This window comes from Harpia harpyja, chromosome 5 (assembly GCF_026419915.1).
Source record: "Harpia harpyja isolate bHarHar1 chromosome 5, bHarHar1 primary haplotype, whole genome shotgun sequence".
Taxonomy (NCBI): domain Eukaryota; kingdom Metazoa; phylum Chordata; class Aves; order Accipitriformes; family Accipitridae; genus Harpia; species Harpia harpyja.
The window spans coordinates 13,886,133-13,905,446 of record NC_068944.1 but is presented as its reverse complement, the minus strand read 5'-3'; the positions used below and the strand labels follow the sequence as shown (position 1 = coordinate 13,905,446).

Here is a 19,314-nt window from a genome sequence, read left to right as displayed (position 1 = left end):
TTGAAATATATTGAAAACTAAAGTGATAAGATTACCTCCCACTTAAGAAAACACATTGATTCTTTAAAAATATGAGCAAAATTAAAGATGAATTTAAGAAAATTACTTATGGCACAAAAAGCACATTAACGCTGCCCACATCATTATTTATAGAGAAAGAAGGTTATTTTGGCTGAGGTGACAAATTACCCTTCCACAGCAGAAGGAAAAAAATAGTTTACAAGTTCAAGCTGTAGTTATTAAACAAGATCTGACTGTACTAAGAAATGCACAACATATTAGAAAAGTCAATTTCTTAAATTAAATGGCAAATCAGCAAGTGGATGAAGGACTGACCTTGGATCGGGGTGGTGCTCGGATGTACCATTTACAGTCTACTGCTTCAGTTTCAGAAGCTTTTCCTTCTTTGACAATTTGTACAGATTCCACAATTCCTTCAGGTCCTCCCATCTCAAACTCACAAACTGAATAACAAAATACCAGAAAAAATGAAACCTGAACAGCAAACAAAAATATTTTCTACAGCAGAGTGCAAAGGCCTCCAAGTTAAAAAAAAAACAAAACAACATACCAACCTGGCAATGGTTTCAAAATGCCAAGGTCCTTAAAATCTGGATCTTAAAAATTGAGAAAGAGAAAATTAGTTTTGTTCAATATCTTGGCTATAATTTCAATGTGCTAAAATTTGACAATGCACTTCAGTGATATACATATATTTCTTGGAAATGAGAAATGTTTCAAAACTATGGCAACACACTATTAATGCAGAAATTATTGATACTATCATACCAAGTTCTTTTTTTTTCTGTTACGAAATCCTGCTTTTCTCTATCTCTCTCTTTCAGAAGAGTGAGTTCAAAAATATTTCTGCATACACTAGCAAGCAAGAACATCACACAGCTAACCACATGATATTTTAATACATCAGTCTAATGAAAGAGGATATATTTACAGATCCATTCAGAATCCTTTTGCCTATTTTGCATTTTGCAGTATAACACTCAACTTAACTACAGAAATCTAAACTTCATTCTGTGTTTATGAATACTCTGCCATCCCTATTGACAATGAGGAGACACTTTCTTTGTCAGAAGCATCCATTTGGCCTTCCTGGAATAAATACCATAAGGATTTACCATTGTGCTAACCAGGTAATGAGTCTAATACATGTGCTATTTTCAATCAGGTAAGCATGATTATATTTACTGTCTGAGATGCTTTGTATCATGCTTTTACAGCCAGATATAACACAAAGGTGAAATCAGTTTCATCTTAGACCTATGCTTCAGTAGACAACTATCCATAGACAAACCATCATGTCACAAAATTTGGCCCAGTTTGAAGGTACTGCCCAAAACCAGAAATGTGAAAGAGGCTAAAGTATTTCAAGAGAAGATGATTTCTTCAGAATAGACTGTGCTTGTCTGGATGGTTTTTATCACTTGCACTGCTTTTCTACCTAAAATGAATGTTCTGCACTGTTTTTCTCATTTTCAGGAGAGAAAAAAAAAAAAAAAAAAACACGAGAGAAATCTGCTGGCCTTTACTTTTTTTCTGGAAAGTGGATAGGATCTGGTCTTCTGAAATCAATGATAAACACTTACATACAAACACTCTGCATTAAGCTTCTCCTGAGCCACATACATAGTGCCCAGGCCTCAAAAGGATTGGACAAGACGAAAACCAAGGTAGAGTGTGAGGAATGTAGTCTACTCATGGAACTGATCTTATTGTTTCAGGATTGGGTCAGTGCAGAAAAAGCTATAAATAAAACAGTTAAGAGAAAGTTTGGAAGTAGGAAACGCATCAAATGAAAAAAAAAAACCCAAAACCAACCCACCACAAAAACTGCTGTTCCCCTCTAGCCTTAGTTGAGTCAGGACAATAAGAATCATAACCAAATAATATCCTGAAAAAGTCTGGTGCTCTATAAGCAAGATCAGCCATTTTAACCTGAAGAGGCAGAATGTGTTGACTTCAAAAATTGGAGTTGCAAACTACTTTTTTAAACTGTCCCTCTCTAACCAGGCTGCTGTTGTTCTTCCCAGTTATCTTTTACAGTTGCAGAATATAAATCGTGAGTAAATACTCATGAACTTAAGGGACTGCAAATATAACTGCGTAGGCAATTAGCATTAATTGCTAAGCAGTTTTGTAGATCAGTAGATAGGTATGATAACCAGCAACACTAAATATAATTAAATATTGCAGTTAATGTACTCAGATGTTGATATCTAGTGCTGAAAGCAATATACTTAAAGGAAACCTACTTTGACTACTGGTCCAAATTAACATCCAAACTGTGTCTAGTGTAACCATTACCTATCTTCCTTTCGCTGAGTTTGCAAGGATCATTCTGATTTACTGAAAACAATCCACCACGTTAACAAAGTACAGAGGCGGAAAGAAGGAGAAAAAGCTCCTGACAGGACTTCTCCCATAGAAGGATGTCCTGGTTCCAGCTGGGATAGAGTTAACTGTCTTCCTAGTAGCTGGTACAGCGCTATGTTTTGAGTTCACTATGCGAAGAATGTTGATAACACTGATGTTTTCAGTTGTTGCTCAGTAGTGTTTAGACTAAAGTCAAGGATTTTTCAGCTTCTCATGCCCAGCCAGCAGGAAAGCTGGAGGGGCACAAGAAGTTGGCACAGGACACAGCCAGGGCACCTGACCCAAACTGGCCAATGGGGTATTCCATACCATGTGACGTCACATCTAGTATATAAACTGGGGGGAGTGGGGGCGGGGGATCGCTGCTCGGGGACTAACTGGGTGTCGATTGGTCGGTGGTGAGCAATTGCACTGCGCATCATTTGTACATTCCAATCCTTTCATTATTACTGTTGTCATTTTATTAGTGTTATCTTTATCATTATTAGTTTCTTCTTTTCTGTTCTATTAAACCGTTCTTATCTCAACCCACGAGTTTTACTCCTTTTCCCGATTTTCTCCCCCATCCCACTGGGTGGGGGGGGAGTGAGTGAGCGGCTGCGTGGTGCTTAGTTGCTGGCTGGGGTTAAACCACGACAAAGGAGTTCTCATATAAAGGACCACTAGTAACAAGAATCCAGACTGAAAGGTAATCTAGACCATGCAATTTGACCCACAAAACAATTCTGAAAGTATGTTCTCATTTGTTAACAATACAGTAACATTGGTAACAATGCACATAGATGTGTACAAACTGTTAAAATTCTAGACATATGGTAGATTTTGCTCAGTTTTGAAAAGTAATCTTTTTTGCGACCTTTCAACATCTCAAGAGGGATAGTGAAATAAAATCTATGATGTCACCTGACACCCTTCATTAAACATGAATAGTATTCCAATATTATTATAATAAAAACAACAATCTGTAAATAACGTCTTATCCGAGATGCTGAAAATTCTGCCATGTTTAAGCCTATTTACCCAGCAAATGTTTGGTTTTTAAATAGTCTACCATTAAACAGATTATACTTTAGCGGCTCTTCTGTATGTAATTCAATCAAATTGTTATTATCAGTCTGGCTGAGTCAGAACCCTTTTCATGATATCTAAACACTGACTGGCTAGATCTTCCGATAGACAGATAGTCCTGATGAAAATCATGTTCCCATCAGGAAAACCTCCTAAGACAGGAAGATTTTGAAGTGAAAAATAAGATTGATCATCTATAATGAGAGAGAAAAATAGGAGGCAATTGGCCTTGAGGGGAATGCAAGACACGTACATATTTTTATGGGAATCTCCTTAACGGGTAAATTAAGTATGTGAAAAGAAAACCAGGAATTTTCATAAGAAATGAGAAAAATGTATAACGGTTATATAAATGGAAGACCTTGCATCCAAAAGAAGTTCTGTGGCTCTTTCCTGAAGCATTGAACATCTCTTTTAAAACCAACCAAAACCAACAAAATAATATCCAGAAATTCCCTTTGGTGATATATTACAACCTATTCCACAAATAATAGATTCCTGCAATGTTTAGTTACTATTGGCTTTTCTGTAAAGTCTCTGTGAAACATAGAATTACATCTGAAACTTCTTATGAGATGCAAAGATCTGTGCCAGGTTATTTAGAGTTACAGGCAAACGAGCAGAATGAGAAACTTTAGAGTGGCCTAAGGAGAAAATGGCAATAATCTGTAATTTCCTTAACCATTAAAAAAATGCAGTGGATGAGCAGACAGTGAGGTGGACTGGAAACTGGCTGAACAACCAGGCCCTTGATGTTGGAGATCAGCAGCACAAAGTCCAGTTGGAGGCCAGTAATGAGTGGTGTACCCAAGGGGTCAATACTGGGTCCAATCCTGTTTAATGTCTTCATTAATGACCTGGATGATGGAACAGAGTGTACTGTCATCAAGCATGACACAAAACTGGGAGGGGTGGCTGATATACCAGAGGGTTGTGCTGCCATCAAGGGACCTCGACAGGCTGGAGAAATGGGCTGACAGCAACCTCATGAAGTTCAACGAGGGAAAGTGCAAATACCTTCACTTGGGGAGGAACAACCCCTGGCACCACTATATGCTGGGGGCCACCCAGCTGGAAAGCAGCTTTGCAGAAAAGGACCTGGGGGTCCTGGTGGACACCGAGTTGAACATGAGCCGACAATGTATCCTTGCGGCAAATAAGGCCACCAGTATCCTGGGCTGCATTAGGAAGAGTGCTGCCGACAGGTTCAGGGAGGTGATCTTTCCCTTCTACTTGGCACTAGTAAGGCCACATCTGGAGTGCTGGCTCCAGTTCTGGGCTGCCCAGTACAAAAGCAATATGGAGCTACTAGAGACAGTCCAGCAAAGGGTCATGAAGCTGATTAAGGGACTGAAGGTCTCTCATACGAGGAAAGGCTGAGAGAGCTGGGACTATTCAGCCTGGAGAAGAGAAGGGCCAGAGGTGATCCTACCAATGTCTATAAATACCTGAATGGTGGGTGCAAAGAGGATGGAGCCAGACTCTTTTCAGTGGTATCCAGTGATGGGACAAGAGGCAATGGGCACAAACTGAAACATAGGAGGTTCCGTCTGAACACCAGGAAACAGTTTTCCACTGGGAGGGTGACTAAGCACCAGCACAGGTTGCCCAGTGTGGTTGTGGATTCTCCATCCTTGGAGATACTCAAAAGCCATCTGGACATGGTCCTGGGCAAGTGTCTTTAGGTGACCCTGCTTGAAAAGGAGGTTGGACATGATGACCTCCAGAAGTCCCTTCTAACCCCAGCCATCTTGTGATTCTGTAATAACTAAACACCAGAATTGGCTAATATTGAAATAACTAGTTGAAAGACAAATCCAAGGTAATAGCAGAGGTTAGACAAATCTATCACAATACAGACTTGTTTTGGTGGGATTTGCTTTGAGTCCTGTGAACATATATATCCAACCTGGAGAAACGTGTAATATTTAGGACTGGTTTCAAATGGATCCACTAGGTCTTCATGGGAGCCTCTAAAGGTTTTGAATGCTGGCTCTGGGATCTATTCTATACCTGGCCCATGGAAACCATGCTACATTTCTTTATTTTTAGTTTCACTGTTAACATACCACAAGTCTGGCTTTTCTAAGCAGCTGGCAAGCACGGAGTTTAAATGCAAAACCAGGAGGACAATTATAATGAGTTAGGCCACCTGATTGCTCAAAAATCTTTTGAAATAAAGAAAATTGTAAAGTAAAAGGGGATTTTAGGTTAACTGGATTAACTCTTCAAAAAGAAGAAGAAGAATGTATTTATTTACATAAATGACCTTGTTTACAAGTAAACTGCAGCATCTTATGTGGTTGCCCAGCTGTGGCATATCCACACAGAAACTTACTTATTTACCCACCTATGCATACAGGTTTGCATGCACTCTCTCAATTTAAGTCACTTGCACAGAAGGTGAAATTGTTTAAAATTCTATTACTTAAGTGATTTCTGTAAGAGACAGGTAGATAGTATCTAATAGAAACAGGGAAAATGCATAAAGTTCAAACTAATTACTAGCAACAAGATATTCCACTGGTACGTATTATTACAAATCTATTTTAAAAGATCAAATTTGGAATAAAAAATCCACAGCTAGCAAATTATTGAACTTGTCTTCAAAGATAGATTCCGCAAGGCTTTTAAAAGTAATTTTAAGTCATACAGAAAAATTACGGTATTTTCTTTCTTTCCAATGCACAAATTTGTGAGAAAACCTCTCACATTTTATTCATCAGTTTCTTTATCTTTTCACATAAGGTTCGTTTGGACACTTTCTTACACTGTCAATGTCAAACCTGTTGCTTGTACTGATAGAAATAATAGGTATCTCACTCTTGGAAGTCAAATGATTTAAGTCAACATATGTTTCAATATCTCTTTCAAAAAATGGAAGATCAAGCTGGTATGTTCCTTAGCATATCTGGACTAGAATATACTTAATTACAGAGAATTTTTTATATCTGAAATACAGTATATACAGTGAAGAATATGAGCAATTGCTGTATGGTCAGAAGTCAAGATGAAGGAAATGTGTACCGCAAAATCCTGGTGCAGATATGAGACCTGGTTGTGATTAAATTTTGAGGCCTTTTGCTTTCTTTTCTTCTATAGATGAGAAATGAAGAAATTATTTGATCAAAGTATACACTACAAAGGGTTGATGTTTGAAACATAACGGAGTTTTTGCTGTTTGTGAATACAAAAACCTCCTTTTCTGATGGCTATATACACAAAGTAGTCACAATATGTAGAAACCATATTTCCCAATGATAAATAGGGAAACTGTCCATTTTTATTCATTGAATAGATAACTGTAGATACATCTTTTCATTTTCCTGTCTTTGAATGACTAGAAATAGGTATTCAACTTCTATCTATCAATATTTAAGAAATTTTAACACATGCACGTAGTTCTCTGTCATAGAACTTGAGACCTGATTTTACTTGTAAATGCTCATGGAAAAGTAAAGACAATTGCACTATTCAGCAAGCCTCCAGTTATTTATTTTCAAGTTTATGAAGTCAGGTTCTTTTACAATGATTTCTGGAAGCCTAAACCAGTCCTGCCCTCTTGAGGGGTGAAATATAATTCTCTGTAAAAGCAAAGCTTGCAGAACTCAGTACAGAACAGCAGGGTTATTCTAAGGTATTTTATGTGGTTGCCTCCTAGTATTTGATGATACAGTAAAAATGCTGGAAGATGATGACCACAAGATTTTAAAAGCATAAAAATCTGCTCGAAGAATCACTAAAGCAATTCTAAAATAGAAAAATATTTCTATAAATAAACATTTTTTGTGAGGTGTACAAACAAAGGGGACTTAGCTATTCTGCTGGAGAGAGTAAAGGAAAAGTACTAAGTAAAAAAATACTAAGTGAAATAGATGTGCAAAACCACACAAATTATTGTCTTGTTAGCCAAAAATGAAATTTGTTCTGATGAATTTTTCAGCTCTGTAGTCTTGTTGAAACTTCCATATATACAGCTGTATCTGTATTAAAGATACTAAAGGATCTTCAAAGAAAGCCCACAGTTTGCTAGACACCCTGAAAAACAGTTCTATAATAGTTATAGCTGGCAATAGAATGTACTGTATTTGCTCTTTGTTTTCTATGTTCTTTCTTTTAAGACAATATTGTGAGTAAGGGCAGCCATTTTGGAGGCTACATATTTATAAACGAAACCAATGCTTCTCAAATTTTTCACTCCTTAGCACAGTCATGAAAGAACTCAAAGGTGGTAAGTGCAAATGTAGAAGTGAATATGACTCTTGCTGTTTCACCTTGCAGTTCTACCTGCTATTAGATCAACAAGAAGCCATATGAACACAAAAAAAGCAAAAAGATTTGTACTCTGGAGAAGTTTGAGAAACTGTTTTTGAGAATGTAGGTCCATAAGGAGACACTACTTTGTCTTGCTTTTGGTGATCTAACTCACAGTAAAGTACACTAAAGCTACTATTTGTCTTAGGAAGAAATTTTATAAATGAATGCTGCAAGCAGTAGGTGAAGCAAAATCCTATTTAGAAAAATACAGTCAACCTGCTCTAGTTACTTTAACCAGATTCCATATATTGTTGAAATAACACAAACTGCTGCCCAGAAGTGCAGAAGTGTGATTTCTAAAATGATTTTTTTTTAGTTTTTTCTTTGTCACTTTTACTAACCTCAGCTCATACTCACAATCAAGGTGTCTTTATAGTGTAATTAATATATTATACTGATTTAAAACCTGCACAGCTATAATGACCTCATTAAGATGAGATATACTGCAAGTTTAAGCAATAGCCAGACATTTGTATACCAAAAGTTAATACTTGTTTCTTTAACATCCATTTGGAAATGAAAAAGCAATATCATCAGAAAAAGAAATTCCGTGTCTTTGCACAACTTCTTGCTAATACTGGTCAAACTGAGCAGACAAGAAGTGCCTGAATGACTGGAACAGACCACACAATTACAGAGGTTGCACCTAGATTTGTCCTTTCATGCACAAAATGGCAGGCTTTGAGATCTTAGCCTGCTTGCCTCCCGCGTCTACTCTGTAAACTGTTTAGAGTAGGTTCTTTCTCTAGTGTAAATTCTGTATGGGTTGGAACCATGTTAGAAGGTAAGAGGACTCACGAGAGCCTGGGTCTCATCCTCAAACGGTGTTTGGACTATTTGATATGTGCACCTAAATCCCAGAAGTAAGAAGTGCTTCTTGGAACTGACCTAGTGAGAAAGGAGAGCAAGAATGGGCAACAATGTCATACTCAGGCTGCTGAGTGGAAAGAGGAAGTCTGGGAGCCTTGATGATATGTGTAGGATTATGTGGCAGATCATTTTTATTATGTTAAATATTTACGCTAGCAGCTGAGTGCTCCAATTAGGCATCATATTCCCCTTATGCACCACACTATGTGTGGAAACAAAGGGAAAAATGATCCTATGACAAATATTTCTGTGGCTGCATATACCTTTATTGGCCAGTTGCCTGGAAATGGGTGAAACAAGATGGAACAAGCTCAGGAGCCACTTTATCTGAGCAATACAGCCTTGCTGCAACAGTGCAGCTGACCGGACCACCAGGACTGACTATCAAGGGCAGCACCTTGTGTGCGTCCCCCCCAGGAAAATATCCCAGTGGCTTCCTGTGATTGACTAACAGTCTCTGAACTTGACTAGGAAGAAAGATGTGCAACATAAAGTGCTATGGACCTTTTCCTGAATTATGTTGAATACTAAGTATGGCCTAGTCATGCAATTTCAGCTCCATATTACTAAGGCTTAGGATTTGTCTCACTGGTTTGTTAGAGATGACTCCTAGCTCAGCCCAAGGAAATAACACTTTAAGTTCATGGCAGAAGCGTAGGGGAAATGATCCAGAGGGTTTAGCCACAACTGGTTGCTAGGCATTACTTCTTCAGATTGAATCAATATATACATGGTTATTTCTTGTTACCATTAAGTGTTAAATCTGCATATCCTTTTCAGAGAGGCCATTCATGTTGTATCAGTCCATAGAGTGGATTTCCCAGGAGAGAGGGAACTTATGGGAATAACTTGGTGATATAAAGTAACCTTTGTTATTTCATCATAGGAGAAATGCTTTCTCCTAGTTTTACCTCAGAACATTCAACAGAATGAATACATTCACTGCAGTGTTCCCAATTCTTTTGAAGAGCTGCATCTTTTTTCAGCTATTATAGTCAACAGAATATATTATTTGTGCTACTTCATATAGTACTGAATAACCTGTAGTTGACTGCACATTAAGACACATTTCCAACAGAAACATCAACGTAGTTTTTACACCTCCTAACATTCCCCTGCTGCAGCTGGCCATGCCAGCTATGGCATATATGCTATTGGTATCTTTTTGAAGATAACTGCATCTCACATGAGAAACTCAAATATCTCTTCTAGTTTCCACATGTGAATAGTTTGCCATCCACTTTAACAAGAGATTTCTTGCACTGTCTCCAAATATTTTTCTCTTACAGCCTAGCAAAGGACCAGGTGGTCTTTCGCTGAAGTGAATAACCGTGTCAGAGAGCACTGGAAGGGAACTGAGTTTTGTTTGTAAAAACAACTGATTGCTTAATCATCTGGCCTTGTAAGATACCAGAAAGAGATGAAACTGACACAGTACTCCAGAAAATATGATCCTTAGAGTGGAAACAAGTGAAATAGCTGTAGACAAAAAGTCATTCATTAGTTTACTGTGCAACTGCTAGATATTTGAAAGTTATTGGATGAATTATGTTGTAGTGTTTTCCTATTACAAAGTCTTTGTAAGATTCCAAAAGCCAATGTCACAGGATGTTTTCAAAATTTATTCTATATCCATAGTAGAAATCTGTTGGTGTTTAGGATCAAAGGGAGAATTCTAGGTTTTCATCCCCACTGGAACCTGAATGCTCTCTTTTAAAGGAAAAATAAAAAAACCTAGAACATATCAAAGGAAGAGTGAAATTCATTTGTTAAACCAAGTTGTCAACTCTAATGGTAATTATATGTTCCCACCACAGACACTTTCAGTGAGCAAGAAGAGGAACTCTAAAAGCCACATAGCTCGATGAATTGCTGAGGAAGGCATATCAACACCAAGTCCCAGAAACAACTGTGGGAAAAATAAGTCTTCTGTCCTGTCCTTTTAGCATCCATGGCAGTACAGCTTCCAGTGACACCAGAGCTTTCCTTCTTATTCTGCCACTTCTAGGAGGTTTCCTGCCTAGAAATTGTCCTTTCAGGGAGCACTGAGCTGTTGACCTCAGCAGTTTTCCCAAATGTACAAAACCCTCTCTACAGAATGAGAAGAGAGGTTTTCATCAGCTTTAGCTACAGAGTATACTGTGGCACTTCCTTGGAGATGTTCTTGCACTTTCTTTTGTTTCTTCATCTTTTTTAACAGCATAGGGTAGCAGTTTTCTCTGAGGAAGAGTTTCAGTATAGTCCAGTTGTCAGAAAGACGATAACTCTGTGTTAAACTGTGAATTGCTACTTAAATTACCCACAAACTTATGAATTTTACATTTTATTATGCAAGATAACATTCAGATATTTAAAGGATATAAATAATATACGGGAAGGGAGCAATAACCCTTCCACTCTTTCCAGTATTATGAAATTCAACTTCTCCTGAGATTATGGGAGGAAATAATTTTTATAAATTTTTGGTTAAGTAAAGCTTTACAGCTAGGTTTTTGGCTTTACTGTTCATCTGCTTCCTGTTGGTTACAGCTTCATGAGAGCGACATTCCCTTTTGTTCAAATAGATTGTTTTTCTCCAATTTCATGCAATTAAAAGTGCCAGAGAACAGTTCAAACCATGATTAATTGCTAATACTGACCTAGAGTAGATTTAGTCTGTTAGAAAAAAGACACTAGGTCAGCTGGGACTTCTATTATTTTGATGAGGAAAACCCTACTGTGTGCTTTACTATGTATTTGAATAAAATAAACATAATTCATACCAACCCTAGCTCCAAATGGTTTCCCCTTGAATTAATGAATAAAGATTGTTGCTCATCAGTAACAGTAAGACATGTTTTGCTGCATGCCCACATGAAAAAAATCAACAGGATGATAAATTTTAAATCAAAGGGTATTGTCTTCAACCTTTTTAACTTTTTCTTTAAACAAGATCCTTCTAATGGATCCTCAGTCCTCTTTGCATATCATTTATGCCATGTGCTCTGTGTTCACTAACCAATTTTCAAACTGGTTTGTCATGAACATCAACAAACAAATGGGTCTGTGGATAACTGGAGGTCTGTAACCTAGAGTTTGAATACAGTTAGATTCATGTCTATAAAAACTCAGTTACCACTGACTTTTCTTCACCCCAGAAACTCCAGATCCAGCTATCCCTAAAAGGGCTTATATTCAGTATAGATTAGTAAATTATTAATTCTATTATCATAACTTGGGAATTTAGATTAAAAAATTATAATTTCCATGGAATTTGACAGATTTGCAGTTTTTCTCCTCTATTCAAAAACTACCAGTCTGAAGCAACAATCTGATTTCCACTGGATTTACTCACAGTTTTAATATTGATTCTAACAGAAGCAGGTCTAGGCCCACAATCTGAGCTGAATTTAGCAATTGACTTATTGAGTGTGACACTGATTGACTGGCTCAGCCTCATGCAGGGAATGAAAACTGGTCTTCTGCATCACATTCACCATGAAAAAGCCATTGTGATTCATTGAATCACACTTTGGAAAGGCAGTGTTCGTAAGTCCTTATGCCTACTTTATACAATAGCCAATGTTGCCATTAACTGGCTGAAGAGACTGGGAAAAGAACAGCAAAGTGGGTACTGATTAAAGATTGCCCAGTTCTTCTACTGATGTGGCAATATTTAGAAGAAATGAGGTATCAGGACAGTTTTCACTTTCAGCCCCAGCAGGTCAAACATAATGGTTGGTCACAGCACTCGGGATTTTTAAGTATGGGTCAGCTGCTTATCCAAGCAGCAGGCAATAATTAAATTTAATTTGACCAGATCAAGTTTTTGACTGCCAAACAGCAGGATTTTTCCTCGCTTGATTTGAAAGAGTCATTTAAAGCTCTAGCAATAAAAAAAAAATAAATCAAATATAAATAAAACCTTTCATTTAAAAGTACTTGGTAAATCATTGATTTATATGTGTATTGGACTATCACTGATATGCAATATTCTGCAATACAAACAACTATATTAATGCTACAAATTATTCTTGTGGGGAGAGCACATACAATTACAGAGATTCAAATTACCCAAATCTGATTTTTAAACTACTAAGCCAGTATGCCTTTTATTAAAAAAAAAACCAACCTGTAAACTTATTTTATATAATTTCAATATGGACTTTGTAGTTGGTAGCAGTTAATAACCAACTGTCTAATCCATGTAATGAAATCAGCATTAAAGAACAAAATATTTTTAAAAATAATTTTCTGCATTCTCTTTTAATATTGATTTTCACCTAGAGTTGAGAAATGAGCTACAGGAAAGAAAAAAAAGGAAAAAAATCAAGAGAAAACAAGAAGTGGTATCATACAATCTTTTATTAACCCACATACTGCAACCAGCAGATTTGATAACATTGTCTCTTGAGCTTCAACTATCAGATAACATCTGGCAAATGATGTTTGTAAGTCCTGTTACACAACATCTTCCGGCTTCTCGGTGTCATCTAGGGGACTGATGTGTGACTAGAATAACACATTTCACGCTGCCTGCTTCTAGTACAAATTTTTAATAATGGATGTGCCACAGAGATCAGTTTATTTGAATCTGAAATCTCAGAAAATATTTGGCAATTCTGTTCTCAGCATCTTACTCAGGACTCAAGCAATCTTTCTTAACACAAATTGCTGGATATTAGATACCTTTTGACATCAAGGTATTCAAATAAACTTTCTACATCTCTGATGTGTAATGATCTCTGAAGCAATATTTTTAAAACATTGATCAAAAGCATTTGCTTACTTATTTTCACAATTTTGCAATTAATTTATTCCTTTTGATGGCATTCTCAATTGTTTGGTAGATCTCACCACTCTAAACATTAAAAAAAAAAATTAACTGAAAGTCCATTTTAGACTGTGTAGCATAGACCAAAACATTTTGTCTCACTGAAGTTAAATTTCCTCTACAAATCTATCTGAGGAAACACGAATGTCTGACACTCATTTACCTAGTGAATTGCACACTATGCTTAGTGAATTGCACACTATGCTGTGATCATGTAAACAATGTGCATTTGACATAATCGAGAAGAGCCTTCAGAGCAAGAATAATTTGAGGGCACTGGATCTCTCAATTTCAAGAGATATTTGTGTACTTGAATATTTGTGGTATTTATTATATCATGCATTTTTAATAAGAAACAGAAAATGTCTGTCTTGAGAATTGCTCTCTAAGGGCAGAAGTAATTTTGCTAACACTAATGTTACCTGGTTTGATTAAGAATGACTAGCATCTTTTTAATGAAAGGTTCTCAATTAGACTGTATGTCCATACTATTGCAAAGCACTCTTGAATCAGACTGGATATATCATGGCAGACCAGAGTACAAGACTAAACCCAACCTGCCTGACCGTGCATCCAACTTCATTGGTATGAATAGAAGTCTCATTCTTAAACCAGAGAAGAATTTGGTCTGTTTAGCTGAAATCTTTCTTGTATTGTATGAAGTTGTAGGTAATGCTTTTATGCATCAGATTCTACTAGTTAATTAAACACTGGGCTACAGCAAAACCCCTTTGGGAAAAAACATTAAAACTTTAGGAAGACAAGAGGGGTTAAGGAATCCTGTAGTCTTCATTCAGTAATTATAAATGCAAGTTTTGAAAGTGGTTTTAAATATTTCCTTATAGCAATAAACTAAAAAGATCACATTTTTATTAATAGAATGTAATTTCTAACAATCAATCAAGTTTTGGGTTTGGTTTTTTTTTTTTTTTTAGCTAAACGGGAAAGGAAAGGCAGACAATACAAATATGAAAAATGTAATTGAAAGATAATGAAGTGCAGGTCCACAAAGAAAATAAACTTCTTAAATTTGAGTCTTCCTAAATCCAGTTCTTTTGCTTAAATGGTTGTTTATTTCAACAGATGTCTTACCACCTAAATGTCTTTAGGCTTAGTCCTAAATGAATTGAGAAAATAAATGAACAGAGAATGTAGGCTCTTTTAAATGTCTGCAGATTGCTGAATAAATTAATGAGTAGTAGGAGTAAATAAACTAGTGATAAATAGTCATAGCTGCCGCCAACATACAGCATGGAAGACAGACGCCATTCTTTGGAAGATCTGCAGCTGAGCTAGCTCAAGCTCAAGAGATCTGAGTTTCTTCATTATTAGAAAGGTATGCGATAAAGGCTACTACTCCTCGGTCCTGACTTCTACTGAGTTCCAAAATCAGCTAGAGTGAGGAGATGAGATTTTGCAGAAAGAGCAAGATACTAAAGAGCGTCTTGGCTTTCCCTAGGTACCTTTTGTTTGTGGATATTTTGTCTGGGAGCTTAACTTCCAATTTTAGAGAAAAGAACACATCATAACACAAAAAAATCACATGCCTCTTTTCTGATCAATAAATAATTGTCCCTTTAAAAAAAATATCCTTAAGTACTGATCCATTTTTATTTTAAAAAGCCCATCTGGCAATGGATGCACTACCACAAGTTTAAGTAGTGGGAATATAGTAAAAATCTACTGGAAACTTTATTTTACGTTTAAAATTTAAAATCCAAGGAGTGGAACCAGTACTCATTGCAAATGGTTGCAGACTAGTATAACTTCATTTTACAACTTGTAAACCTGATTGACAAACTGAGTCGGACCAAAAACTTATCTGAATGAATTCTGTTCTAAGCATGGTTGAAGAAAATTATACGTTTTTACATACAGAAAATAATTTCATTTCAGACAATTCCAAGGTGATTTTTTAGGGTCAAGAATATCTAGAGGAAAAAATAGCACAGGAAGACAGACAAATCACTAACCATGATGTTCTAACTCCAACAAAAACTCAACTTACTGTAACAGAATATGAAAACAAGTGAAAATTGGTAGTTAGTGAATAAGTTGAACCTACTTAAAGGTATATTAGTGTGATGTTCAAACAGACAAACACTGAATTGATATATATCTACCACATAATTTCTGTAAAGGTAGTAAAAAAGTTTTTAATTCATGAAAAGAGTTGAAGAAATAATAGTTCAGTTCTCCAAAATAAACAAATATTTCATTTTTACTTAGTTCAATAGATGAAAAGGTAGAGGACATTATTTAAACGTACTTACCTTTAAGTAAGTACCCAAGCCTAGAGACTGCCCAGATTTAGGCACATGCTTAAATGTAGGCTTCCTGAAGTTCTTTACTAAACTGGGACTAGATCTAGTGGCTTGTCAGTGCAGTATTTGAGTATAGTAAGCTTAAGCAACTGTTCTTTGGAATTATCCTTGGGCATATCAGAAAGTAATTTCAGAGATTTTTGATGGATTACAGTGTTATAGTAGCTGTTATTCTTATTTGGCTCAAGGGCCTTAGTGAAATGAACAGGTTTTGCAGAGAAAAAAATAAGGACACCTAGCATTTGGACTTGCCACAATAAAAAACGTGTGCAAATTGAAAATATCTACACATTGAACATAAATTGAACAAAAATGACTTACTGGCTTTCCCAAACAAAAGAAAAACTGTAGCTGTGCTAGTGGCATTCTGCATGTAAAGATGATTTCAAAGATTTGCAGGAATGAAAATTATGTGACAATATTTTTTATTATTATTTCAAAGCTAACTAATAAAATACCTACAAGATACACTGTAAATTACATTATTTGACATTATAGAAACAGACCACAGGAGGCTAGCAAATTCTGAAACTTTAAATAGGGATGTCAGACACTTGTGACATCCTTTATTTGCTGGCTGAACTTTTTGTTAACCTTACCCTGCTGACCAGAAGAATATGTTACTTATGAGATTTTAAAGGAATACCGCTACATAATGTGAATTAATATTATAAGGAAAAAACCCTTTAATCTTCTCAGCTTTCACAAACATTAAACAATACTGACAATAAGCAGGTGACTCTTGCATGAACCCATTATTACCATTATATACCTCTTCATTACAGATTTTCATGTTTTAAAGATTGGATTCTTTTAAGATTGGACTTGGACTTAAAAAATTGAACTTCTCACTTCCTCAATTTGTCATAATAATTTTTAGGATACCATACCTGCATTTATTGTATACATAAAATCAGTTAACGTTACTGAGATGAGGTTTGTTCATAACTCCTTAGTGTATGTATAAGGTAAAGATATATATGGTAAAAGAGCTTGTCAGTAGCTTGAGGTAGGTTGCAATTGTACAGAGAGAGTGTGAGAGAGTGAAAGAGAGAAAGGAAAAAAAAACAGATAGGAGTAAGTCTGGGTGTTCAGAGGCTTGATTCAAGCTCTTGATTTTCCACGAGGTTCGTGTCTACCAATACACACATTGGCTAGAATTACCCGTACAGATGGCATCTACCTCTCAGAAATCTTCTTATTTCTGCTCCTCACATGGAGAGGACTATGCATGATACTATTTCTCTATCCCCACACGGAAAAGACTATGCATGATAGTATTTCTCTATCCCCACATGGAAAAGACTACGCACAATAGTATTTCTCTAGCCCATGAGAGCAGTATGATATTAAAGATTGCAGGCTCTTTGATATCACATAATAAGAGAGAAAGAGAAGACAGATCAAAGGCATAGATACTTCAATGGGCCAGCTAAAAATCTATTTACAAAATAGTTAGGACAAAATTTGTATCAAAGCATGATCTTACTTTTGGACCTGAGCACCAAAGAAGCTCAAATGTGATATCTGAAAGAGTAACATAGTCTGCACATCTCAACAGACAGTAAACAAATCAACATTGGTCATAGCCATCAATATCACAAAAGATATATTAAGGGGACACCGTACACCTACTAGAGCTACAAATATAGAAAACAATATTCAAGAACATTCACCTCAGTACCGGTAAGCAAATGACTCTCTGGATTGACCTCTTTACAAAAAATATGAATAGTACCCTCAGAAAATCAACCAATGATAAACAGTTGGTAAGTATACACAATAGAGGCTGAGAGAGGATGTATTTTGAATTTGATACATTTACTAATTTGCTAACCACTGCATACAGCAAAAATATTCAATTCTAGAAACAGAGACATGACTGACTTTTCCAAAGACTACAGTGTGCAGAATCAGAGCTATTAATTATTGGGCAAGAGCTCTTTTTATTAGTTACAGAGGACTGGGAGCTTTCTAACAAGGGTTTGTGTGCATTTCTTTAAGGAGAATTAGCTAGAAGCACTATTCAAAGAGTAAAAAAATCTGTTAAGGGAAGCTAAATATGTCGACAAAGATCCTTACTTATTGCCGTTAGAATTGAGAAATACTTCATTAAACAGACAATAACAAAAAAATCAACAATCACGGTTACTTGAACTTATGCAAATATCAAATTAACAAATATGGGTGACTGAAAACAAGTGATATAAACATGCTTTTGTATCTAACATAAAAGCATCATTTTCTATATGGGCAGCTAAGGAATCAGACCACTTGCAACTCTGTGGTTAGAATAAAAAATAGTTTCTCTGCCTAACAGAAGGGCCACAGTCACGCTGATTAGACAAAAGCACGGAGGTGATTGTCAAGATTTATTGGCTATACCCGTAACACCTCAGAAACCTGTAGATACAATACATAAAGATGAAAATTCAGCGGCTTAAGGAATGGATAAGTAAAGAAAAAGAATTGCTTCAATGTCAGCAGAATCTCTGCAGACATCCACATCGCCAAGGTCACTAAGAGAAACTATTACAGACAACAGTGTTGCCAGGATGAGGCCACAACACAATCAGCCAGAAGTGCATCCCAGTAAGAGCTATTAGAAAACCTGCCAGAGAAGGAAGTCAGATGATCTGGAACAACTTTGAAGAGTATTCAGAAACTCCTTACTCATTACATATGAGGCACAAAGTTCCTCATTTTTTCCCTGGAGAAATAGGTGTTAAATGTTTGAATGAGAACTACCAAGTAAGATACTATGGAGGTGCTATTCTTAATATGCATATTAGTAGTGAAAATTCTCTTTGTAAACAAGTTTTTTCCAAACACATGTGGAAGACAACTACCCAGGTGTTCTGTTTGGTACAAATTCCATATTATCTTCCCTGCTCTGCCTTTTCCAAGTATTTTAATCAAGAATAATAGGGAGAGATAATGCCCAGGGCTCACTGGTTATTTCCACATTTTGCAAGTGTTTAAAGCAAAGGGTAATCACTCTATATCAGAGCTAAGGTTAAGCTAACTCAGTGTAGTATTTGCATAAAACCAGAAGTATATCCTTAGGGAAACAGCACAAGAAAAGACCATATTTAAGGAAAATCCTCTCCTGCCTCTAAGATTTTGTTTAATTGTTCTGTAACAAGTAGCAATATAAACTATTTTGAGAATGATTACAATGGTGGTGTTAAAACACAGCTCAATCTAAAAATATTGATTTTCTAGTATTATTTTTGAATGCACACCTAAGCTTGCTAAAGGTTCCTCTCAGGTGCTTCCGAAGATAGACTTTTTGTCAAAGAAATGTGGTTCCTCTGTAAATAATATTTAGCAATGCAACAGCATAATCACCTTTACTGTTGAGATCACCTACATATCAAGAAAGCTATTTCTGGTGGAGGTAGAAAAGAATCATTTATACCTGTACTGCAGTACAATATCCTAGTAAACCTCCTCTAGAAGTCTGTGTTTAACTTGTTGTGGAATGGTTACAGAGAAGAGATTCTTGGAGAGAGGAGGGGTGGTACTGAT

General features: G+C 36.3%; 1 protein-coding gene across 8 annotated transcripts in view; it reads right to left on the bottom strand.

Annotated features, from left to right (window-relative positions):
• NETO1 (neuropilin and tolloid like 1) overlaps positions 1–19,314 on the bottom strand; it is a 70,274-nt gene that overhangs the window by 30,723 nt on the left and 20,237 nt on the right. For 6 of the 8 annotated variants that reach the window (XR_008235317.1, XM_052788160.1, XM_052788159.1 and 3 more), the window contains exons 5-6: positions 576–617; positions 337–464 (exon numbers count right to left, since the gene is read on the bottom strand). The exons of 1 other annotated variant lie outside the window; for it this stretch is intronic. Coding sequence is in view for 6 of the 7 variants with exons in the window: in XM_052788160.1 (XP_052644120.1) it covers positions 337–464; positions 576–617 (170 nt within the window). In the remaining variant the exon portion in view is untranslated. Of the gene's footprint in view, positions 1–336; positions 496–575; positions 618–19,314 lie in introns of those variants that run through there. One more of the 8 variants, XM_052788165.1, reaches the window with a different exon arrangement.